The following is a 26,528-nucleotide window of genomic DNA, read 5'->3' on the forward strand; positions in this document are numbered from 1 at the left end:
AGTCAAGATCCAAACAAAGATTTGGATCAGGAAACTCCTAATTAGATTAGGAGGGTTGATCTTTATCTGCAGATAAGATAAGGGATTATCCTTATCTCTTAAAGAGAGTCCAGATCCAAATACAAGATTTGGATTAGGAAACTCCTAATGGGATTAGGAGATGCTCTCTTTAAAGGCTATAAATAGAGAAGCAGGGAGAACCTCCAACATAGAATTCTCAGTTCAGAGATTAAAAAGAGAGAATAACCTGCAGTTCGACTGCTCCTGTCTTCTGCTCTTCCTTGCTCTTGCCACCATACCAATTCAATCTCCACCTGTGGGAGCGATCAAGAAGTGTTCTTGATATTACCTTTTGGCAGAAAAGGTAATCAGAAGTCGTGCTCACTAGCCCTCCATCAGATTCTTGCTGAAGAATCAGGTTCTTGCCGAAGAGCCATCCTGCTGATTCTGCTTCATCCTACACTGTGTCATCTTCAGTGGAAGCAGTCTTTGGATCTTTCATTGGGCGTGAACACCTTCATTGGAGGTTATTGTTACTTCGTGTCAAGTATAACTCTCCACTCCCTTTTGGTTTCAAATCTGGTCTGGTTTAGGTTCAAGATTGATCCTTGAAAATGCAGTTTTCAAAAATAGGGAATGCGATTCCCATGTGGGAGAGAGAGAAATTTTTGAAATTTCGCCCAACCTTCCTGCAAGGTTCGGCCATCCATATGATGGATCTCTCATCCCTTCATGATGTACTTCAACTTGCCTCTTGAACAAGAGATACCTTAACCGACTTGGCCCATGGGATATAATTAGTACCATTAAGTTTCATCGTAGTTAATTGAGAAGTCATGAGATCTAATTGCACAACTACCGTAGGTTTAGTTTACAACTTGATGAAGCCATGAGTATGAGAAGAAATCACTAGTATGCACCTATGATAGAACAAATTTTCTTTGGGAAAAACACCAAGAATCACTACCCTTTTACTTTGAAAAAACTAGGGGAACAACACACACTTACCACAAGATGTTATCACACAACAAACCACCACAAAATCACCACACATTGAGGAGAACCTACCTCACAAGGCACCCTCTTCAAACAACCAAATAGAGGGTCTCTAGAAAAGCACCACCAACTCACACAACACTACAACTTGAGGCATTAAAGCCTCTTTTCCAAGGGGGCGGTCAGTTGAGTCCTTTTCCTTTCCAACGAAGAATAGGGAATATTCTCTATTCCTATAGCACAAAAAAATTGGACGAGAACAGTGCCGTGAACAGTAACAATCGCCCTCAAAGTTTTGATACCATGCTCCAACTTCAATAAAGAGAAGTAAAGTGAAAGAAAAAGGGAAAAAGAAGTAAAGGAAGAAGGTATGGAGAGATAGAGAAGAGAAAGAGCAGAAAAGAGGGAAGACAAGCAAGGAGAAACCAAACCCAACTCTCTGTACTGTCAACTCAACTTGTATTAACATTTTACTGAGTGCTGAGATGATAACAATGCCCTGAGATAAGTTACAGCAGATATATGAGAGAAAAATAACAAGGAAAAGACATTAATTCCCATGTCAACTAATTCTAACAGTCTGATTTTCCCAATTCAGCGTAATGGACTGTATCGGTACTTTGAACCTTGCCTACACTAGGCATTAAGTGGAACTCCAAAATCAAGGTTCAAAGTACCAACACAATACACTCGTATTGAGTGTATCATGTCGCATCTTTGGGTAACTGAAATACTAAATAGGAGTTAGGACATCTAGGCACTTATAGAGGTAATGCCCCTTCTGGAGATGTCCTGACTCAATTCTTGAGCTATAATTATTTTTCTAAGTATTTTGTCCATTCGAAATGCCCAATATGCAATTTTTGCATATCGAGTGTATTGATAGTTTAAACCATGCCAAAAATGTAATCCACTACCTTGCATAACCTCTTGATTTCATTACAACTCCCACAATAGATCCGCACTTCTCAATTTGTAACTTGTACCCATTGAACAGATGTTGGGATACTGCCCAACACAGGCTTCCCTTTGAGGGTGAAGCTACCTCCTGAATTGGATTAGACAAGGGAAAGGGATGAGAGAGAGAACAAAGAATTTGGGGGAGGATATTATATTATCTTCCCCAATTCAGAATACAGCCATCTCTTTTTATATTGCTCTTCTGGTTGTAATAATCATATGACCTTATTATAGCTAACTAGCGACTTGCTTCTTGATTGGTTACATGTAACTTTAGTTGCCAACAGCTTCTTGATTAGTTGTGCAGTAGCCAACTGTTTCTTGATTAGTTGTGCTTAGCTGTCTCAGTAGCTGAGCTGGCTTCTTCCTCTTCTTTCTAGAATATACCTTCAGCCTGCATTCTGGGTCCCTAACAACGGATCTCCTCCTATTGCTCAAAATGTTCAAGGTTTCGTTTTCAGATACAAGTACAAAGAAAGATCCTACACCTTTGGACCGTCAGATGACTTCAATCAAGTCAGCCTGCTGAAATCCATTTTTCTACATCACCAAGCTCAGGACAACCATCAGAAAACCTTCCTACCTAACATCTGCAGAGAAACAATTCCCACTCCAGCACTCCCACCCTAGAAACAATGACAAAGATAAAAGGTCCAACTACATGCACAAATGCTACACCCTGCTCGTTGACTCCCCATTCCAAAGCAACTCCTTTCACAAAACTATTAAACTCATACTATTGTTACTCTTCTAACATTGGAAAACCATTCATCATTTAAGCTAATGCATATTTGTAAGACTTAAATTCCATATCTTCTCAACTGCCAAAGGTCTAGTAATAATGCAATGCCATAGACAGTGCACAGCAACAAGTGAAGAATTTGAGGTTGGTGGCGAAGCTCTTTCAGAGGATATCAAACCTTAGGATAAACTTTCCAAAAGTTGCATATAAAGGGTTAATGTGGGGGAGGATGAACTAAGCTCAAAGGTTGGTGGTGAAACTCTATTAGTCAATGGCCTATGAATGGGTCTTCCTTTAGGGGGCAATCCAAGGGAGAGAAGCTTTTGGAATTCTGTTTTGAAGAAAGTGCGGAAGCAATTGACAACTTGGACAAGGGATGGTAAAATAACCCTAATAAAATCCACTGGTGTAAATCTTCCAATTTAGTACCTTTCAATCTTAGAATCCCATGGAAGATGGCAAAGGAGATAGAACATAAAATGAGTGATTTCTTACGGGAACTGGGAGAAGGAAAAAAGAACCATTTGTTAAGACAGGAGGCAGTATGTAGGAGTAAAACCATGGTGGACTAGGGATTGAGGAATTGGGTATAAAGAACTCATCACTCTTGGGTAAGTGTCTGTTGGGGTTGCCTTTGGAAAATGAAAGATTGTGTAGCAAAGTGGTGTCAAGCATTCATGGGATGTTTGTAAATGGATGGGATGCAAGTTTATCACACTAGGTATCCTGACCTCTCCTTGGAAGGCTATACATGGTATTCTTCCAGAGTTTCTAAAACCTTATCAGGTAATAAAATTCACTTTTAGGAAGATATATGGGTAACTCTTCTCTCTCCCCTCTCTGTTTTCTATCTCCGCCTTCAAAAAAGAACCTATTTCAAAATTTGTGACTTCTATTTCACCTTCCTCACTAGGGGTTTTGACTAGGATCTAGAGTTTCAAGGGGGGTTGAGGAATGGGGAAATTACCAATGCAGTTGACCTGTTCAAGATTCTAGATGAAGTTTGCTTTATTTTCATCTGTGAGATGATTTGTGGAGAAAATGGGGACAGGTGGCTGCATCCTCCTCGAAGAAACCAAAGGTCCATAAATAATGGACACTCCCAGAGGAGGGATTCATTAAGTTGAACTTTGATGGGAGCAGTGTAGGAAATCCAGGTCCCTTGAGTATGTGAGGTGTATTTAAAAACATGGAAGGACATATCATTGCTATGTTTACAGGACCCATTGGCTTTGGGAACTCCATAAAAGTTGAGCTTTATGCTGTACTTCTTGGACTGCAGTGGGCAAAGGAAATGAATTTCACTGATTTAGTGATAGAAGGTGATTCCAAGGTTGTAACAGGGTGGCTGAAAAATAGTGAGGGTACAGTATGGGACCACAGAAATGAACTTAAACAGATTAAATGGCTGGAAAGGAGCATGAATATAAAGATATAATGGGTACAAAAATCTGATAATGGGATGGATGATAATCTAGCTAAGCAAGGGGTTAGCAGAAACCAATTATACTCGACCTGATTGTAAATTGTTTGCTTATGTAGTGATAGGGTAGTAATTGCAACCCTGTAATACCCTTGATAACTTTTAATAAAATTTTTCAGTTGTTAGACAGTTTTGTATGCCCTTAGCTTCAATTGGAATGATGTACTTTATGAGTTTATTGTAAATGAATAAAAGTACATATTTGATTCATGTTCCCTTAGTATGTTTATGTATAATACCCTTAAACTGGACACTTAATGAGACTCGTGTTAGTTTAGAATGTTCACAGCCAGTGTCAGTCTGGGGATACCTATCCTGATAACGCTGACACTGTTGTGCCACCAAGTCGGTTGGAGTGGCCTGTCTCAGCTGCTATGATGAGACCCTAGGTGCATACAGTGTAAGATTAATTTAATCTTTGAACTGGACCTGATTTCCAGTATTGCCCTACACCTTGGAGATTGATGGGCAAAACTGGAAAGTTATACCCGACCCCTAGACTCGATTATGATACTGCACTAGGTGTCGGATTGGGCTGTCTTTGATGTACCAATCAGTGAGATCCTTAGCGGGGGTCAAAACCTGGGTATGTTGGGACAGTTTGAGAATTCATCTGAGTGGGTGATCATAGTGACAGGATCAGCCCCTTTGTCGGACAAAGGTAATGATCGGGGATGCACTCTCACTGATGGAAACCAAGACTGCCGGCAGTCGATTTCAATCGTTGAGATTTGTTTTGCAAAATATATTTTATATGAGATATAAAAGTATATATATATGATTTCTAAAAAGTTTGCAAAAAGGTTTTAATTCCCGGGATCCATATAAGTAGAGAGTGCAACACTGTTCCTTGCAGCCGAGGGAGAGGTCCTCTCTTGTCGGGCAGTGTATGATCATTATGGGCTAAGAGGTTAAGTGTAAGACCATTGAGGATAACACCTAATGGGCTAATCTTGCATTTGCCCACACTCCCTAGGTGTTACAAGGTGGCTTGGCCTAGGGACCACTTAGGGTAAGTGTTGGGCCCATAGAGCCCATTTGATGGGTTTCAGGGGGTGCACTATCCATAACAGTGTATTCGGCCAGGCCTTGTAACAAAGGTTGGGCCGAACCCATGTAGCTGATGTGTAGATCAATGCTTGGGTCCCACGCCATACAACGAAGCCCAACTGGGCGGCAGTTAGGCAGGTTAAGTGAGCACATAAGCTTAATGGGCCTAAAGCCCATTTCGAACTGGGCTATTTAATTAGTTAAATATGGGGGCAAATTCTGAGATGGATTAGCAGATAGGATAGGGTCTTGACCCTATCCACTCAGAGAGTCCAGATTTGAATGTGATTCAGATCTAGAAACCTCCTAATGAGATTAGGAGAAAGCTAATCTAATCTGCAGATAAGATAGGGGTTAATCTTTATCACCTAAAGAGATGTTTTGATCCAAATAAGATTTGGATCAGCAACTCCTAATTGGATTAGGAGCTAATCCTTTGGGGTTACAATTAAGGAGGGGGCGGCAGCTAAAATAATAGATATTATTCACATTCTCTTGTGTGCTGAAAACACAGAAGAAAGAATTAAGCAACCCTGCAGAATTCTTTCTTGCCGCCTCCTTGTTCTTGCCGCCCTATTTGCCAGTTCGATCTCCAGTTGTGGGAGAAGTCAAGCTTCGATCTTGACATCAATTCTTTGAGAAAGAATAGATAGGAAGTTGTTCTCACGTGCCATCCTGTTGTTTCTTGCGAAGGACAGAATTTTTGGAGAAGAATACTGATGATTTTGCTCCATCCCGCACTGCGCCATCTTCAGTGGGAGCAGTCTTTGGATCCTTCATTGGGCGTGAACACCTTCGCTGGGAGATATTACTTCTCCATATCAGGTATAATCTTCTCCTATTACTTTTGGTTTAGATTTGGTTCAGTTCATGGTTCAATATTGATCCTTGAAAATATGATTTTCTAAATAGGGAATGCAATTCCTAGTTGATAGGGAGAGAAAAAAATTTTTGAAATTCGCCCCCTTTATTCAGCAAGTTTTGGGCGTCCATACGATGGATCTCTCATCCCATCATCAGTTATTTATCCAAATAAGTGCAATGCCTTAAATGGAAATAAAACAATCCAATCTAGAAGAAAAATATCACCACAATAAGAGTTGTGGTCATTAAATATCAACACTTGCATTCCCATCACAGGCATGAAATAACAGAATGAGGAATTGGAAAGAGGAAAAAACACAAAAGATTGCAAATTCCATATGAAATACATGATTAGCATTGCATTTCGGAAAATTAGATGATTGTGAGCTTTCAAGTCCAACTTACCCTCATTCCACCAGATGCATAATCTTCAGCTGCCCTAAGAAGCTCAACAAGTTGTACAGAAGCATCCAGTGCATCTGGAGCCCATGATGGAGGTGCTTCCAGAAGTCCAAGCAGAAGTCTTTGAGTGGCACTTGGAGTAGCAATTGCATAATATCTAACAACCAAAACAGCAGCCTTCAGAAATATTACCAACAAAATTCAGTGAAAGAATAACAAAGGTCTAAATATCTACCTATGAAACAAACGTGCATAGGGCTCAAGAGCTGGCAATCCAGCCACTAGGTGCTCATCAAGAGGTGTTGTTGGAGGAGGAAGCAACAGTGCAGGTACAGCAGCTGCTGTCAGAGTTGCAGTCTCATAGCGAGCAACTTCATCATCACAAACACTTAGAATAACAGCAGCACCATTGGCAACAGCCCATCTTGGAGTTGATGGAATAAGTTGAGGATGCTTTCCAGATCCACGACTACATGCTAAAATACAAATATAAGTTTCTATCAATGATACTTGGTTTGAAGAAAATATACATGCTTTTTGAACAGTGGTTTGAAGCAAATATATCCTAACAAAGTTTGTAGTCATTTTTATGTCAAATACAAGATGTGTTCTCCATATTGATTTATTGGAGAAGCTTATAAGGAACAGCCTCTTCATTTTGTTGCTCAGGAGGAGTGTTCAGTTATGTTACATGATGAAAGAAGTTTATGGCTAGAGGTCTCCAATGTGTGTGATTTTGAAAACTTTAGTAATGTTGTTTTTACTCTGGATTTATGGAGATGCCAATAAGAATAATGAATACTAAGTTTTTAATGTAATTCTAAACTTGGACAGATTCTTTAAGTTGTTAAGTAGATGACACTTTAATCATTGGGAATGCTGGTAAGGGTATTAAAGACCTCAAGACCTTCCTGTACATGACTGACTATACTTGTCAAGCTGCCAATAATTTTCAAATGGTTTGTGTTACAAAAATATTTTCAAGGTTGAAAGAGGATCTGATTGGGTATGGTCCAACAAACAAATTCAAAAAACTCTACAAGAAAAAGGGGAGGAAAAAGAAATATGGGAACAAAATTCAAGGTTCCGATCAAGGAGACAGTCAAGAGGCCGGGTTCAAAGGTGATGGATAGGGGTGTCTCTTTTGGTTGGAGTTCCTAAGAAAAGGGTGGGGCTTTCCATTGGGTCAAAGGGTCTTAATAAGGATGGTGGAGGTTTGGAAGAAAAGAAATCCGATGAGGCTTTTCCAATCACCAGGGGAGAAAAGGGAGGAGGTCTTGTGGAGATCGAGAGTTTAGCTACAATAGATGTCAATGTTGGCAAGAGTTTAGCATTGTTCTTTATGGGTGGTAAGGGGTTTGCTAAACATGCATTTGAAGCTTTCAAAAGGAGTAAGGAGGAGAGGCTAAAGGAGTTCATAGTAGATGAAGGAGGAGAGGCATGGAATGAGGATGGACGGTTGGGAAGAAACTTTTGGAATGGAAGATTAAATGTTGGGGAGCTGGCATTGGGCTTCTTCAACGAGGTTTGGGGTTTTGGATCAAGAGTTTCAAGTTTTGATGTAAGATCTTTGGAGAGTGTGTTTCTCTATTCAATTTTCTTTCTTTTGTTTTTGTTATAACTGTATTATGTTGCTCCAAGTGTTGTCTCAACACCTACTGCCATCTGTATTCAGTTTTTATTTTAATGAAAATTTCTTTTTACCCGTAAAAAATAACCTTCTTCAGCTGACAGACTTTCTTTCCAGCATCCATTTCAGAAAATCCAAGAGGCAATTCCATATATACCTCCTCCTACAGATTACCATTTTAGAAAAGCATTCTTAACATCCATCTGAAGCAATGGCCATGAGAAAATTGCAGCAAGTGACAACAATACTCCAATGGTGTTTGATAAAGTTCAGATCTGTATACCTGTTGGTTTCAGATTAACCAGAGAAGAAAAGATAAAGAAGAGAGAAAGAGAAAAGAGAGTGAAGAAAGAAGAATGAAGAGAGAAGTCTGGTTTGAACAAGAGAGAAAAATCAAATCTCTCCATTTGGCCAGGATGTATTTAGCTTTCTATTTTATAGAACAAAATGACTCTTGTGCCCCTACTTAAGTATGGGACACATCACCTAACTCAACATTACACTTCATATTAAACATAAACGAAAAGACTAATCTGCCCCTATATAATCGACACTAGCAATCCCCCGCAAGCTAGAGAGTATATATCATATAATCCTAGCTTGTTACATATTTAGCCTACTCTAGCCCGACTCAACCCTTTGGTGAATAGACCTGCCCATTGGCTTCCTGTGTTAACATATGTTGTACTTATTACTCCACTAAGAACCTTCTCTCTCACAAAGTGACAATCACCTTCTATGTGTTTTGTTGTCTCATGAAAGTCTTATGGTGTGTGCTTCAATTCCTATTTGGTTTTGGCGAGATGCAAATCTCACGGTTGTGTTCCTAATCAACCGTGTACCATGACAAGGCTCAAACAGATAAAATAAAGAAATAACTACCATATTGTTTCTCTACACTCCTCTCAAGTTGGGAATAGGTATTGGTCATTCCCAACTTGCATAAATATATCTCTAACTTGACCCTTGTAAATTGTAATTGTTTTGGTGAAGATATCAGCAAGTTGCATATCAGATGCAACATACGGAAGGCAAACTTCTTGGGAGGCAACTCTTTTCCTAATAAAATGTCAATTCACCTCAATATGTTTGGTTCTATCATGTTGTATGGGATTATGAGCAATATTAATAGCAGTTTGGTCATCACAATACAGCACTAGTGGCCTTTCATATTCAACCTCTAACTCCTCAAGTAGTGATCTCGGCTATAACACTTCAGCCACCCCATTAGCCATAGATCTGTACCCTGCTTCAGCACTAGAGTGGGCAACAACATTTTGTTTTTTACTTTTCCAAGAGACCAGATTTCCTCCAACAAGAGCACAATAAACTTAGGTAGATCTATCACCCACACAACCAGCCCAATCTGCATCAATGTACACTTCTATCTTCATATGACAATTATTCTTGAAGAGTATACCTTTGTTTGGACACCTCTTCAAGTAGGCAAGTATCCTTTCAACTGAAAGAAGATGGGATGTTCTGGGAGACTGTGTATACTGACTGACTACACTGACAACATTGACAACATAAGAAATATCCAGTTGTGTTAGGCAAAGGTAGAAAAGCTTTCCAACCAGTCTTTGATACATGGCTTTATCTTTGTTGTAAGAGTTGTTTATTTTGTTATTTTATAGTTGTTGATAGCATGCTGTCAGCCTAAGATGCTGTCAGCTAGTGTCTTTTATTTTCTTCTTATTTGTTTTGTTAGTAGGAGTGGCTAGGGGCATAATTGTATTTTTCTCTTATTCTTTATATTAAGTTAATATAAATGATAAGTTGGGAACCGGCCAGCTACAGTTTTTGGTTCCCAATAGAATCTCTCACTCCCTTCTCTTCTCCTCTCTCTTCTCTTTTCTCTCGTTTCTCTCTATCCAGGAAAAATTACATGGTATCAGAGCAAGGTTCTGACAATAAAGAATCTCTTCTCTTTTTCTCTTGATCTCTTGGACGTGTGGAGGACAAAGAAACCTAATCGGACTGATCAGGCCACTTGCCGCTGCTTTCTTTGGGGTCCCCTTTGGTCGTAACACCAAGGAAGCCCTAGTAGAAGAAGGGTGATGCTGTAAACACCTTTCTTCTCCTTGTTCGATGCAGTGAGAATTAGTTTCTGGGTTTGCACCTTCGAACAGATGCTGGACAGGGGTATGTATTCCTCTTTTTTCTCTGTGGCAAATGCAGGTGTTTGACAGGAGTTTTTTTTTTTTTTATTACAGACAAGAGTATGTGCTGTAGTTGAACTGAACTGATTTCTGGGCTGTAGTTCTAATGTTCTGGCTGAACCATTACTGAACTGATTACTGGTTGCTGTAGTGGAATTAGACTAATATCTGGACTGATTTCAGTAGTGTTTTCTTCTCATTCCAGAAGTAGAATTCTTGGGGGTTTAGCATTTTTGATTGTGTGGGATCAGGTCTGGTACACTTGTGATTCTGTTTTTTGTAGTGTAGACCTTCTCCCTCAATGGCAAACTATGACCCAGCATCATTTGGAGTTACACCAACCCGTAGCACAGCTGGTATGGGTGGTGAAGTGGTGTTTCCCATGCCAATTACCCCTCTAAATGGCCTCAACTACCTAGAGTGGGCTAAAAGTCTGAAACTCTATGTAATAGCAAGGGGAAAAGCTGGTTACATAACTGGAAGAGTGAAAGAACCCAAGTGTGAGACAGCTGAACATGATAGTTGGGACCAAGAAAACAGTATGGTGATGTCTTGGCTCCTTGCAGCCATGGAACCCAATGTGAAGAACTTTATGTGGGCAGAGACTGCTAGTGAGATTTGGGAACTGGCCAAAACCACCTATTCTGAGCAAAGGCATTATGCCAAGATTTACTAGTTGCAAGCTGAATCCTCAACCTATAAACAGGGGAACCATAGTTTGTCTGCCTATTATTCAGCCCTTACTTCGGTGTGGAAGGAATTGGATTACTATCAGACTATAGAATGGAAACATTATGATGATGCTAAGGCCTATAAGAAGTTAGTTTCTCAGCAGCATGTTTTTGCATTCTTGTTGGGACTCAACCCTACTTACGAACCCTTGAGAGTTAAGATCTTAGGAAGTAAAGAGCTGCCTTCGGTTCAAGAGGTGTATGCTCTAGTTCAATCTGAGGAAAGTAAGCGAGTGTGATGATTACAACTGAGGAGGAGCAACAAGTAGCATTGACTGCAATGGGTAATAACAACATGGGCAAGAAAAGTAACTCCAAGAAGGCTGATGATAAAGATAAGTTGTTTTGAACCCATTGTCGGTGCTCGAGACATACTCGTGACACATGTTGAGAGATTCACAGGAAGCCCAAGTGGGCAGTGAAGAACCAAGAACAGGGTAAAGTGAAAGGTCAGAAGAAGCCGAATACAACACATAATGTAGCACATGTAGCAACCCAGGATACTCAGTTTGCTGGTACTACACAGGACCACTTGATTGGTTTTGACCCCAAGGAAGATATCATGAATTCCTTCAGAGATCACTTGGAATCATATGGTAGGGCTTTGCAGCAGATGGATAATTCAGTTACTGGTACTCCTACTTCATTTGCGTCTACATCAGGTAATGCGGCCTCTGCATTCCATGCCACCACTACCACTGACTCCCCTTGGATCATTGACTTAGGGGCCTCTAACTACATGACCGGTAAGCCAAACTTGTTTTAGACTTATAACCTTTGATCAGGAAGGGATAAAGTGAGGCTTGCAGATGGATCATTCTCCTCCATTGCAAGCCAAGGATCAATATCCCTTCCCCATGGCCTTAACCTAAATTGTGTATTGCATGTGCCTCAACTTCCTATAAATTTGCTTTCAATCAATAGTATTACAAACTCTTTAAACTATAGTGTAACCTTTTTTCATGGCTCATGTGTTTTTCAGGATCTAACTTCTGGGAGGACGATTGGTAGAGGGAGCCTAATGGATGGTCTCTACATTCTTGACAACAAAGCTGGTCTCTCGGTGTCGTCCTCGGAATCATATGTTCAGTCAAATAAGAGTCAAATTTTTCTTGGCATAGTTGGTTAGGTCATGTTTCATTTGAAATAGTAAAGTCTTTGTTTCCGGTTTTATTTAAGTCATGTTCAATGTCGAATTTCCAGTGTCAAACATGTCAGTTGAGCAATGTAGAACAACTTTCATTCAAGTAATAAAAGATCCAATTTTCCTTTTCATATTGTGTATTCTGATGTATGGAGGCCTACTACTATAATCTCTGAGGGAGGATATAAGTACTTTATCACATTGATCGATGACTTCTCCCGCTATACATGGTAATTCCCATGCATAGCAAAGATGAAGTTCCAAAGATTGTGAAAGACTTCCAGAGGATGGTGTTTACACAGTTCCGAGTTCAAAAATAGATCTTTCAATTAGATAATGCAAAGGAATACTTTCATGGTGAGCTCAATGAGTTCTTTGCCTCCCATGGATCTATTTATAGGAGCTCTTGCGTAAGAACACCACAACAAAATGGTATTGCAGAAAGAAAGAACAGACACCTCCTTGAGGTAGCTCGAGGGATGATGTTACACATGAATGTTCCAGAAAGGTTTTGGTTGGACGCTAAACTTCTAGCTGCTTATGTCATCAACCGCATGCCCTCCAGAGTGCTGAATTACATGGCCCCTCATCGGTTGTTGTTCCCTCAGTCTCCTTTATTTTTCATTCCCATGAGAGTATTTGAATGTCGTGCCTTTGTCCATGATTTGTCTCTGTCTCGTGGTAAGTTAGACCCTCAGTCCATTCCTTGTATCTTTCTGGGGTATCCCTCATCTCAAAAAGGGTACCAGTGCTTTGATCTCGTTAGTCATAAGTCTTTTGTCTCTATGGATGTGTCTTTTTTTTAGTCTGAACCGTTTTTCCCCGCTTCTCCTCGAGGAGAGAGTAGTGTGGAAGAGGAGAAGCAGGTTCAAGTTTGCCAAGTCTCTCTTCTATTCCGAACTTTGCTCCCTTTCGTGTCTTCCAACGTATACGCCATAGAGATCAGCAATGTGATAGAGATATGGATCTACCAAACATTGAGCAACCGACACCGACAGACTCACAGTAGGTAGGTCCAAACCCTATTGCACCTATTGATACCCCTACACCCACTGTGGATGACCTTGACATACCTATTGCTCAAAGAAAGGGAGTCCGATCATGCACTACCAAACACCCCATTACCCAGTATGTCTCCTATGATCACATTTCCCCCTCATATCGAGCCTTCCTATCTGTAGTTGATTGCATCCCTGTACCCAGAAATGTTGTAGAGGCCTTAAAATACCTTGAATGGACAGATGCTATGAAGGAAAAATCAAACTTAGGCATTGGTGGACCTTCCAAGGGGGAATTGGTGGATCTTCCAAGGCACATCTAAACCTGTTAAACCATGCCCTTAGGGACTGTTTCAAACCATATAAAGCCTTCTTAAGTCAGTAGACTTCTTTTCATTATCTTCATCATAGAAACCAGGGGCAACTGCATATATACTTCTTGGAGATCGCCATTTAAAACAGCATTCTTAACATCCATCTGGAACAACGGCCATGAGAAGTTTGCAGCAAGTGACAACAACATTCTAAATTCATTTTGGCAACTAGTGCAAAGGTATCTACATAATCAATACCATAAGTCTATGTATCCCTTATCAACCAGTCGGGCTTTGTATCTGTTAGTCAGTTAGAGAAGGGTATTTTAGTCTTTTCCCTTTATGTATTGTGTTGGTTGTATGTCTCCTCACATGCAGGGGCATTTTAGTCTTTTGCATCTTATTTTTTCAAATGCTAAGTATATGGTCAACTAGGTTAGATGAAGAGACTAACCAGTTCAACACTTTCTCCCCTTCTTCTTTCTTCTTACTCTCTCTTTTCTGTTCAGTTGAACACTTTCATTGGTATCAGAGCGCTAGTATTAGAAGCTGACTACAACCTTCTGTCTTCTCCTTTATTTTCTTGTTTTTTTTCTGGGCTTGAGAAATCTGGATTAGAGAAGAAACCCAGGTCTCTACGGCAACATCTAGAAGTTCGTGACAATAGGGTTTTTGTTTCTATGGCAATACCTAAGGTTTCACGACAGTAAGGGTTCTGCGGAAAATTTTTTTATGGTGTGAGAAATCTGGGTTACAGAACTGTGAAGTAACCTAGATTTCTGGTTTTGGTGACGGTAGCCAATTACAGCAGTTCGAGTGAACAAGAAATCCAAGGTTTTGTTTGTGTGTAGACTGTTGTCACTATATGTGACAGTTGTGGTGGTCGAGTAGGTGTAGTGGTTGTGGTCTGACCCTCTAATGAGCAGTTTCAAGAAGGATTCTAAATCTTCCTGTGCACAAATCAATGGTGTTCAAAGTGGCCGAATGCATGCTAGGGCAAGCTAGTGGTGACTTAAGTGTGTTGGTGTGGAAGTAGAAGAACAGTAGTGCAATAGCTGAAAATTCTTTTTGTGACCTGCTTCGTAGAGTGATATGGCATCAGTGGGTGATTCAAGTGGTGACCAGAACTCAAGTGTGATAATATCCCCTGGTTTTTTAAGTGTACAAATGACACCCATCAAACTCAACAGTGAAAACTATGTTCCGTGGGCCAAGTCGGTGGAAGTGTTTCTGAAGGCCAAGAAGAAAGTGAAACATGTACGGGAGGAGAAACCGAGTGTTGAATCCCCGGGTTTTAGTGATTGGGAGCAAGAGGATGCTTAGATCATGACATGGTTATGGAACAGTATGGAGCCAAAAATCAATGTTAACTTCATGTTTTTAGATACAGTGAGGGATATATGGGAACATGCCAAGAAACTCTATACGGAACAAGACAACACTACAAGGGTTTATCATCTTTATCAAGAATACTTTAGTTTGCAATAGGGAAATCAGACTCTTGAAGAATATTATGCCAACATGAAAAATCTTCGGAATGAACTTAACGTCTATCATCCCTTAACCTCGGACGTTAAAATTCAGCAACAACAAAGGGAACAACTTGATGTTGCGCAGCTCTTGGTGGGACTGAAAGCAGAGTATGAACCGATCAGGGCACATATATTGGGAGGATCTGCTCTCCTGACTCTCGAAGAAGTGTTTGCCCGTCTCTGTAGGATATCTCTTAGCCCCTCATAGAGTAACATAACTTCCAAAAGATCAGCATTGGTTAGTACTCGAGGTAGTTCTTATGGGCAGAGAGGAGGTGGCTGTATAGTTAAGGGGGGTCGTGGTAATCCTATGGGTGGTCGTACCAGTGGAGGAGGTCGTGATTCAGGGAGAGGCCGTGTCAAAGGAAGGGGGAGCACAAGGAAGTGCACACATTGTTGAAGAGGACACAGTTAACTTTTGTTATGATTTACATGGCCCACCATCCACATGGGCTAATCATGCAGCTGTTGGTGGTAGTGAAGTCAACGATACTCAACCAGTTGATCCAGTATATTCTACAGTCACAACTACTTCTAGGAGGGAGATGATGAGTATTCCCAGAGAGGAGTATGAAAGATTTCTTCAAGCCACTGCACACCAGAACATGACCACCCTTGCTCATTCAGGTATAGCTTGCCTAGCATCCAAACCCTCACCCTAGATAATTGACTCCAAAGCCTCTGATCACATGACTGGGACTCCAAATGTGTTTTCCTCCCTTTCTCCAATCTCTTCATCAAATAATGTTACCCTTGCTAATGGATCTACTTCCCCCATCTACGATATTGGTAATGTTACCACTGCATCTCTACCTTTGTCTTCTGTCTTATATGTTCCCAAGTTTCCCTTTAATCTTATGTCTGCTAGCAAACTAACCAAATCTCTCAGTTGTTCGATCACATCTTACCCTTCCTCTTGTGTTTTTCAGGATCTAACGACGGGGAAGAAGATTGGTGGAGGGCATGAAGTTGGTGGATTGTTTTATCTTGACAGCGGAGGCTCTACAGTTGCGCTTCAAACCTCCTTGACTCCTCTTCAGTGGCATTGTAGACTCGGCCATCCATCTCTTAATGCTCTTGAGCTTCTTGTTCCATCATTGAGTAGTCCGTCATCTTTGCAGTGTGAGTCGTGTCAGTATAGAAAACACCATCGGGTTTCCTTCAATCCTAGAGTTGATAGTTGTATGTTAAATCCTTTTGAGTTAGTTCATTTGGATGTTTGGGGTCCAATTAGAATTGAATCATACAATGGTTACAGATATTTTATAATTTTTGTTGATGACTATTCCAGAATGACATGGCTTTATTTAATAAAAGAAAGAAGTGAATTATTTTCCATTTTCTAAAAGTTTCATGCTGAAGTGCGTACACGATTTGGTGTTTCACTTAAAATTCTTCATTCTGACAATGGTATAGAGTATTTTCTTTCTTCTTTTTAGCAATACTTGGAACAACATGGCATAATTCATCAGACCTCTTGTGCCCACACTCCTCAACAAAATGGGGTAGCTGAGAGAAAGAATAGACATCTACTTGAAACAGCTCGGTCTCTTCTTCATCGTATGAATGTTCCTAAACGATTATGGTGCAGTCCTTACTGCTTGTTTTCTCATTAATCACATGCCCACATTCGTTCTTGATGGTCGTTCTCCGTTCTCTATCTTGTTTCTTCTTTGTCTCCATTTCCCTTGACACCTAGAATCTTTGGGTGTGTGTGCTTTGTTCAGAATCTTGGTCCTGGTCTAGACAATTTGGATGCTCGCTCCATTAAATGTATCTTCCTTGGCTACTCTAGGACCCAGAAAGGGTATAAATGCTACAATCCTATTACCCGAAAATCCTTTGTTTGTCCTGATGTTACATTTTTTGAATCAGTGCCTTACTTCTCTGGTTCTGATACATATTCTTTGCCTACGGAGGTTCCTCTTCCTCTTCCGGTTGACGATTCCATTCCGGTGGTTCCTCTTGTGCCTAGGTCTCCCCCGGTCCCGTTACAGGAGCATCTTGACCGACCACCAATACGTCAAGTGTATACTCATCGACAAAAGCCAAAACCTCCATCACCTACTCCGGCAACAGATCCAACCTCTTCCACACCCGACTTGGCTTCTGATCTTGAGCTTCCTATTGCATTGCGGAAAGGTAAACGTAGTTGCACACTTCACCCCATATCCAATTATGTTTCTATATCTCACCTTTCTGCTTTCCATCGTTAGTTTATTAGTTTGTTGTCCTCTGTATCCATTCCTAAGGATGTTCAGGAGGCTCTTACATCGCCAGGGTGGCAGAAAGCCATGAAAGAGGAACTCTCTGTTCTTCATCACAATCAGACATGGGAACTCACCACTCTCCCCCCAGGTAAGCATGTTGTTGGTTGTAAATGGGTGTGTGCTGTTAAGTATCTATCGGATGGAAGAGTGGAACACCTGAAAGCCCGTTTAGTTGCAAAAGGGTATTCTCAACTTTATGGTGTAGACTATGTTGAAACCTTCTCTCCAGTTGCAAAGATTGGCTCCGTCCGTGTGTTAATTTCCCTAGCTGTCATGCATGATTGGCCTCTATTTCAGCTTGATATTAAAAATGCCTTTCTTCATGGCGATCTTCTAGAGGAGGTGTACATGGAGCAACCACCGGGGTTTGTTGCTCAGGGGGAGGATGGTAAGGTGTGTAAGCTCAAGAAGGCAATTTATGGGCTTAAACAGTCTCCCCGTGCTTGGTATGGAAAATTTAGTGAGGTGGTGAAGGAGTTTGGAATGTGATAATGTCAAGTTGATCATTCAGTATTTAGCTATGACTCTGTGGCCGGGAAGATCTTGCTAGTAGTTTATGTGGATCACATAGTCATAACTGGCAGTGATAAAGTTGGGATTGACAGATTGAAGACTTTCCTACAAGATCACTTTCAGACAAAAGATCTTGGGAAGTTGAAGTATTTCCTAGGTATAGAAGTTTCTAGATCAAAGCAGGGCACAAACCTCTATCAGTGGAAATATGTACTTGATTTGTTGGAAGAAATAGGACTACTAGGTGCTAAACTAACTGAAACCCCCATGGAGATGAATGTGAAGTTGGGAAGTGACACAAGTGAATTGTTTGATAATCCTGGAAGGTATAGAAGGCTAGTGGGAAAACTAAATTATCTAACTATCACTAGGCCTAGTATCTCATTTGCTGTCAGTATGGTAAGTCAGTTTATGCAGAGTCCTTGGGTACCTCACTGGGATGAAGTTCTTAGGATTGTGTGGTATTTGAAAGGAGCTCCAGGTCGTGGGTTACTGTATAAGCCAAGGGGTAATCTTGAAATAGTTGGATACACTGAAGCAGACTGGGTTGGATTTGTATCAAACAGAAGATCCACCATAGGTTATTGCACCTTTCTCGGAGGAAATCTTGTGACTTGGAAGAGCAAGAAGCAGACAGTGGTAGTAAGAAGCAGTGTAGAAGCAGAATACAAGGCCATGGCACACACTGCATGTGAACTAGTGTGGTTGAAGAATCTATTGCAGGAAATCGGGTTCTCAATAAGCAAACCCATGAAGCTATATTGTGACAATCAGGCTGCAATTCACATCTCATCCAACCTAGTTTTCCATGAGAGAACTAAATACATAGAGGTAGGTTGTCACTTTGTAAGGGGAAAGGTCATCAATCGTGTGATAAAGATAGAGCATGTGAGAACAGATGATCAATGGGTAGAGATATGTTCACAAAAGAGTTGAGTTCAGGGAGAGTGAGATACATATGTAACAAGCTGGGATTATATGATATATATTCTCTAGCTTAAGGGGGAGTGTTAGAGTCAGTTAGAGAAGGGTATTTTAGTCTTTCCCCTTTATGTATTGTGTTGGTTGTATGTCTCCTCACATGCAGGGGCATTTCAATCTTTTGTATCTTATTTTTTCAAATGCTAAGTATATGGTCAACTAGGTTAGACGAAGAGACTAACTAGTTCGACACTTTCTCCTCCTCCTCCTCCTCCTTTCTCTCTCTTCTCTTCTCTGTTCGGCTGAACACTTTTAGTATCTTTCAGTTGAGCCATCTACATTGTACTTCTTAGTAAATATCCATCTGCACCCAACCAGTTTCTTCCCTATTGGTTGATCTACTAGCTCCCAAGTATCATTTTTGATAAGTGCACCCATCTCTACCTTCCTTACTCCTTTCCATGGGTACAGCAGCAATGGACACCAAAAAGGACCTGTATGATGGTGAGAGGTGGTCATAAGAAAGAAACTGAGAGATGCAATGGGCAGTTGATGAGGTGCAATGACGTTTCCCTTTGCGTACTGCAATAAGAAGGCCAAGATCATCTATGGGTGGTTATCAAAGGATGTAATACCTGAATCTTGAGCCTCAGAAGTGACTAGAAGTGGCTTGGACTGCTCATCATTGGAACCAACTTGCTTCCACCATCGTATGTGAAACACCCTCAACTCTTTGCACTTCTGACAGCCCCCCTCACTACTCTCCCCCTCAGTGACAGGAATAGGCAAAGGGACTTCTTGAGCAAAAACATCCTACTCACCACTCCCCCTGAGAAGAAATCCTAGAACAATAAGGGACATCTTCAAAGAGAGTAACATCCATAGACACAAATTGAGTCCTAGTGACAGGATCATAACAACAATACCCCCTTTGATTTTGTGCATACCCAAAAAAATACACTTGGCTGCCTTAGGATGAAATTTGGTACGGTGAGGTCCAAGGATTTGAACAAAACAAGTGCATCCAAAGGTCTTAAGGGGAATGGTGAATTCGTCCTTATCGAGGTACAATAGGTTAAAAGGAGCTTTCATGTCTAAAACCCGTGAAGGAACTCTGTTAATAAGATTAAGAGTAGTTTGGATGGCATCCCCCAAAAAAACGAATAGAAACATTAGAATTCAGCACGATGCTCTCAGTTACTCCATTCTGCTAGGGTGTATGAAGACAAGTACTCTGATGAATAACCCCATACTCAAGGAGATATGAGGCCAAGGGTTTTGCAAAATACTCCTTGGCATTATCAGATCTAAGATTTTTTATTCTGATTCCAAATTGGGTCAGAACCATATGGTGGAATGCATGGACCAAAATGGGTATCTCATATCGAGAACACATAAGATAAACCCAAGAAAAATGGGAGCAATCATCCACAAATAGAAGGAAATATCTATACCCACCCATTGCAATAATGTGATATGGTCCCCAAACATCGGTATGTGTAAATTCAAAAGGAACAATGCTTCTTTTACTACTCAAGGAATAAGTTGATCTACAATGCTTTGCAAGTTCACAACTCTCACACCTCAAACTAGACACATGGACTAACTCAAACAAAGTAGGAAAAAGACTCTTTAAAGACCCAAAAGACAAATGACCCAACTGATTATGCCAAAGCATAATCTGACTCACAAACTGAGACACAAAAGGCTTTCCAACCTCTTTCCTCTTCCTAGGTGGATGCTCAAGCAAGTAAATTCCATTCTCCTCATGGCCAGTCCCAATCACCTTCTTATCGCCAAATCCTAAAAGACACAATGATTAGGGAAGAAGGTTACTGAGCAATTCTGGTTTTTAGTAATGCCACTCACTGAAATCAAGTTAGTGCTGAGTTTGGGGACATGAAGAGCAAAAGACAGATGGAATCAGACACTCTGATATCTCCCTTTCTAGATATAGGTACAAGGGAGTCATCAGCAATAGAAACCTTATCTCTACCTGAAAATAATGAGTAGGAAGAAAATACAGAAGATAAACTAGTCATGTTGTTAGAAGTTCCCGAATCAATAATCCACATGGGGGTAGAGTTACTTAGGGCTGAAGCATGATAGGCAGTAGCACTTGTACCTAAGTGAGCAAAAGCTAAGGTGGGAGTAGTAGTAGTAGTAGCTGATTCAGATGACTCGGCTGATCCTAAGGCTCCAACTTCACACTCTAATTGAGTTAAGGCGGCTTTGACTACAATTAAGGCATCTAGGGATGTAGATTTTGTAATAGAGGAAGATGCACCATCAGAAGTAACAACTGCATTGGCACTACCCTTCTTATTCCTAAGTTTTGCTAGGATAAGATGGGGAAACAGCTTCCAACAGGTGTCCCTAGTGTGCTTTGGCTTCTTACAATAATCACAAACCATCCCCCTCGTCTTCCCTCTTTATTTCTTTCTCCTTATTACCAATAGGCTTCGGTTTCACTATGTACTAGTGAATAGGCCTGAGACAAAGTGACACCATCCCTACTAAGTAACTGCTGCCTCACAATGTCATATTCTGAATCCAGTCCAATAAGGAATTAAAACACTCTATTTGTTTCAATAAGCTTCCTATATGTTGTTTCATCCTTTTGGTTTTCCCATTCAATGGTCTCCAAGTGATCAATCTCATGCCACAGAGATTTCAGAGTGGAGAAATATACAAATACAGGTTTCTCCCCCTGTTTAAGGTTATTCACCTCATTTTTCAACTCATAGGCCCTAGCAACATTCAGGGGTTGTGAGTAGGTTTCCTTCATATTCTTCCAAATTTCCTTAGCAATTTTCACCCATAGGTAATTTCTACTGATGTGAGGCTGCATAGAGTTGCACAGCCAAGTCACCACTAGATAGTTTTGTGTCTCCAGTTACATATCCCAGTTTCCCCTTCCTCCTCTGGCCATCATGGCTGATTGGGCCCATTCTATGTAATTTGTCCCATCAAACTTAACAGTAGTGATCTGAAAAGTGTTGTCTGACATGCTTCCAGACCCCATAGATACTTCCCCAAATGATTTTGGTTCCTTCCCAACTGCCTCCATGCTAACCACACCACCAAGATTCACAGATATTCAAAAAGAGGCTGAAAAAGAGTCTGTATAGCAGTTCAGCCCAACAAAAAACAGTTTTGGGATGCCTAGAACCCTAGAGATGATCTGTTCTCAGTAGGTTATATCAATCCAGCACAAAGAAACAGTTCTGAAATACCCAGAACCCTAAACCAGATATGTTTTCAGTAAAGTCTGCCCCTACCTCTAGAGATTGTCAAGGGAAAATTTCTGCAGCACTTAAAAAACTGATATTTTTCATACCAAGATCCTAGAGATAATCAAGAAAGTTAAGCCACACCTTCTTTTTCATTAAAAACTGGAACCAGCCCTAGAAATAACCAAAGAAAAAACAACCACACCTTCCAGGAGAGCCCAATCTCCTTCTTCTAGCTGCTGATCTCAGAAAAGAATGATTTCCAGATCTTGGGCAGCACAAACTCCTCCAACAAACCTCTAAGAATCAGGTAAATCTGACTGAAAAATCCAGCCCTAGTCTATCTTCATGTAGCCAGCTGGAACAAGACTACATGAGAACCCTAGCAGGTCTTACACCTTGCTCTGATACCAAGAAGGCTAATGATGTTGATCACCTTCGCCCTGTACTCAGGTTCAACTTTCTGCAAGAAAACACAGAAAGAAAGGGAAAAAACAGAAGAGAGGAGAGGAAGAGAAGAAGATCGAAAAGAAGGGAGCAGTTCTCTCTATTCTGCCACCCAGATTTTATATTTATATGTTTATATCATAAAGTAAATTACAAAGACTGCTATACCCTGCTGACTAAGACACTACTTAACAGAATATAATAGTAACTAATGTAGGGCCAACTAACAGGCCCATGACAAGGTCCAAACAGATAAAATAAAAAAATACCTAGTATACTGTTTCTCTACAGTATTCTATTTGTAGAATATTCAAGTGTACACCAGTTAAATCTCCTAAATGCTTTTAAAATGAAGGACTAGGACCATTGATTTATTTTCTTAGATTAAAGGTACATAGTTCACTTCATACATATAGAAATACACCTTAATATTGTCAAGCTTGCTCACCTCAGGTGAGAAGCACTTTGATACTCCCATGGACCATTGGTTTATGTATACGGTATACCTCATCTTATAAATATAGAAATATGCTTACATCAAGGTCCCAAAAGGCTACTGATAAAAATACTTGCATATGAAATCTAGGACGTCATAAAGTGCTAACAATTTGAATATTATACCCTTGAATGGTAGTGCAAATAAAAATAATGCTAGAGAAATAATAAGGTACAATAGCATAATTAAGTGTAATCTAAAATGTAACAAGGACATGAATCATATTAGTTCACTGACCAGTAGTAGGTGGTTTAAGTTCTCCACCAGCTGAATATTTACCCATGACCCCACCGCACCTATTAATGAACAAAAGATTGATGAGATTGACAAGTAAGAGTACTTACCATCAAACTATCTATTACTTGAATCCATTATTAGAGAATCACAAAGGAAGAGAAAGAAAAAAATATAAGAAAGGAAAAAGTTAATAGCCAAAAGAATTTCTTGTTGAGCACATATTTCTAACTTTATCTAGTTAAGTATAATTTAAAATCTTAGCAATACTTTGAAAAGGGGTTTGTTCACGTTCTTGAGTTTCAAGAGTAGCTCTTGTATCTGCAGGCATGAGGACACTACAAGTTGTATGGAATTTGAAGTATAGCATAAGGTTGTGATTTTCAATTTATGCTATATCCACCTCATCATTGTTTTGTTTCCCCTTTCCATGTTTCTCTTATCCTTTTATTCTATGTACTTATTATTCAAAATAATGATTTGATTATTAACAGAATAGATTGTTTGAAGTCATATTGTAAATTAAATATTAACAATAAAAAAAAAATGTAGACTAAACATTGCAATTCACTCATTACATACCAACAACAAACAAACAAAAGGAAAACAAAGAGTAGTAAACATGGTTGGAATCTGAAAATAAAGAACTTGGATTAATTCATGATGGAAGACCTGCTCATCAACAAACAAAGTCATGATGGAAGACCCAAAGGCGCTGCTTATGCAATAAGGGATACTGATTAAAAGTATGAAAGTCAAGAAAATTCACATACAGAATTTGGTACACCGTACACCATTGGTGTTATACAGAGCCCTGATTATCCTGATTCACTCTCTTAGTCTAGCTCAATGAATGAAGTCCAGATGTTTCCTTGATTCCTTTATCTATCCCAATGGAATCTAGATATGCTTCACAAGACTCCTTTACAGCTCAAGAAACCACCAATTGAGAGAATATACACCCATGGCAAGATTACAGACCAAGTTATAACTTCTCCAGCTTGAGGGTAGTGTTGGAAACATAAGTGTGTACAATAGTGGCAGAGTAGTTCTGTCCATCTACCCTAAAAGGGCATTGCGATCTTTTGATATGTTAGTACCTACTATAAATAAGAACCGGACACATGTGGGGATAAGATTTTTGGACCCACCATTCTTTCTTCTCTTTCCTTTCTTCTTCTGTTCTACACTCTTTTTACCTTTGTTAAAGCTGACTACAGGTTAGATTACACATATGCTGCTGACCCTAGCCATAAAGGCTCTTTAAAGGTTTAAATTTCTGAGAAAAAACCAATCAAAAGAAAATTGATGTGCATTCTCATACCAAGTTGCAATATGATACTGTAAACAAACAAGAAAAGAAGAAGAGTAGAAAAGAAAGGAAAGGAAGGAGAGAAGATTGAGAAAGAAACCAAAACTGCTAGGGCTGGCTGACCATTCAATTACTCATATGTGATTTAAACTATAATACTATCATGCACCTATTAAACTATCCCCGAAACAAACATATAAATAAAGTTAAGTGTTCTAACCAAAGATCAAGCATTCAAAATATTCTAAAGGTGAAATATTTAACAAGCATTACAGTCCTACAAGCAGTGTTTGATGACCTTTCAAGCAAAATACAGCCATACCACATTAAAATAAAAACAAATGGAGAAAAGGAGAAAGAAAAAAAGGTCCACCTACCAACGAAAATAATCACTTCTAATACCCAAAGGTGCAGCAAGCAATATATCAGCAATCCAGGGAGACAATGGCCGTGAAGGTTTTTTCTCTTGCTTTGACAGAGCTGAATGACAGGATTCCCCCTCTGTAGAGTTACTTGTCGTAGCATGACTGCCACTACTGCTTCTATCAGCTTCATTATTCTGGTGTTCAGCCTTGTAAATTGGACGATTGTAGTGAGTTAATACCCGTAAAATTTCTCCACATGCCAGAGCCCATTGCTCAGAATATTCATTCTGTAAATTAAAATGTGTAAGATGTTATGGCTCTTTAGCGAACTCTATATTTTTTACTCAGAAAGAACAAAGATTCAGCAATAGAAGTGATAGGAATAAAATGCAAAGAATAATATCAAAGCTTGATAAGTACTGCAAAATTATATTTTTTGGTTGTTCCATACCTCACTGCTTGGGCAGACTAAACAAATGAAAGAACTAAATGGAGGACTGCTCTTATCATACACCAATGTACCATCAATTATGCATGATATAATTGGAAGAAGAACAGCATGCCCATGTTCTGGATGATGAAGGACAAACATTGCTGGAGATATAAGCAAATGTGACTGGTTAGTGTACTGCTTCAAACAATAATTGGAAAGTAAAATATTTAGGTACAATTATCTTCTGAAATAATATTCCAATACCCAATACTTCATCAAAAAGTCGTTTGTCTTTTGATGGATAGCGACTCCGGATAAGCTGTAAAGGGAAAAAGGAAAAGGAAAAAATGATATAAGTAACAAATTATGCTACGAAAAATTTGTCAAATAACTTTTTTTTTACATATTCATTTTTGTAGTCATTATGATTAAGGTAATTGGTAAATTATTGAGTAGCTAAAACTAAGTGAAAGATGGAAAAAAATTACAGCATACCTCACCAATATCATCAGGAAACCTTTCTGAAGTGAACTGACCAAAATATTCAACATAGGCATTTATTTGAGCCTAAATGAAAAGTACAAGTTTGTCAATAATAACAGAAACATGGATAATAAGGAGGAATTAGGAAAAAGTACTTAACTCTATACAAAATATTGGAAGCTCAGCAAATACTTAAAAATAAATAAAAAGGATCATTTTCATCAAAGTAAAAGTGAGAAGAAAAGTCAACAATTGATGTCAATTCAAAGTTCTAATATGAGATTTCAATTGACAGTATGATAAAATTACAGGTTGTAGTGAAAATGGGCCGAATGGGCCTTGTGTTCTTTATTTCTTTTAAGTAGTATTTAAAAGTTATGTTTCTTAGTTATGGGCCTTATGGGCCTTCTTTTATTTTCTTTAATTATTTCTTTAGTGCTGGCTGCCCCATTAAGGGCATCCAAGTAATTGTACTCAGACTTAGAATTAATAAAAGTGATAAAAGGGGGCTAGAGAGAGAGGTTCGAATTCTTCTTTTCTCTCTTCCCTTCTTTTCTTCTTCCACAACTTATTGCTGAAACTTCTTTCTTCTTCTTTCTCTTTCTCTCTTTTCTTCTTTTTTTGAATTATCTGAATTACTGTAAGTGTAATTTTCAACTTGGTATCAAAGTAGGTTCTCACTTTCGACTTTTTTCTCCTTTCTTTACCCATACATAGTGTGTATGGAGAACTGATCGGTTGATCAATCAACTAGTTATGCAACCGAGTTGGGAAGGGTTTTGGAGAGTTTTGTGGAGGTTTTTCATCCTTAGT

The 26,528-nt window shown here is 39.6% G+C and overlaps 1 protein-coding gene across 8 annotated transcripts in view; it reads right to left on the reverse strand.

The window, feature by feature from the left end:
* Positions 1 to 26,528, reverse strand: part of LOC148876322 (protein GIGANTEA-like) — a 60,445-nt gene that overhangs the window by 23,684 nt on the left and 10,233 nt on the right. For all 8 annotated transcript variants that reach the window (XM_088966577.1, XM_088966572.1, XM_088966574.1 and 5 more), the window contains exons 3-9: positions 25,728 to 25,799; positions 25,497 to 25,551; positions 25,251 to 25,393; positions 24,812 to 25,086; positions 23,126 to 23,184; positions 6,733 to 6,973; positions 6,501 to 6,654 (exon numbers count right to left, since the gene is read on the reverse strand). In XM_088966577.1, the coding sequence (XP_088822703.1) occupies positions 6,501 to 6,654; positions 6,733 to 6,973; positions 23,126 to 23,184; positions 24,812 to 25,086; positions 25,251 to 25,393; positions 25,497 to 25,551; positions 25,728 to 25,799 (999 nt within the window). The remainder of the gene's footprint in view (positions 1 to 6,500; positions 6,655 to 6,732; positions 6,974 to 23,125; positions 23,185 to 24,811; positions 25,087 to 25,250; positions 25,394 to 25,496; positions 25,552 to 25,727; positions 25,800 to 26,528) is intronic.

This window comes from Nelumbo lutea, chromosome 1 (assembly GCF_056320005.1).
Source record: "Nelumbo lutea isolate HS-2025 chromosome 1, American lotus-T2T, whole genome shotgun sequence".
NCBI classification, from domain to species: domain Eukaryota; kingdom Viridiplantae; phylum Streptophyta; class Magnoliopsida; order Proteales; family Nelumbonaceae; genus Nelumbo; species Nelumbo lutea.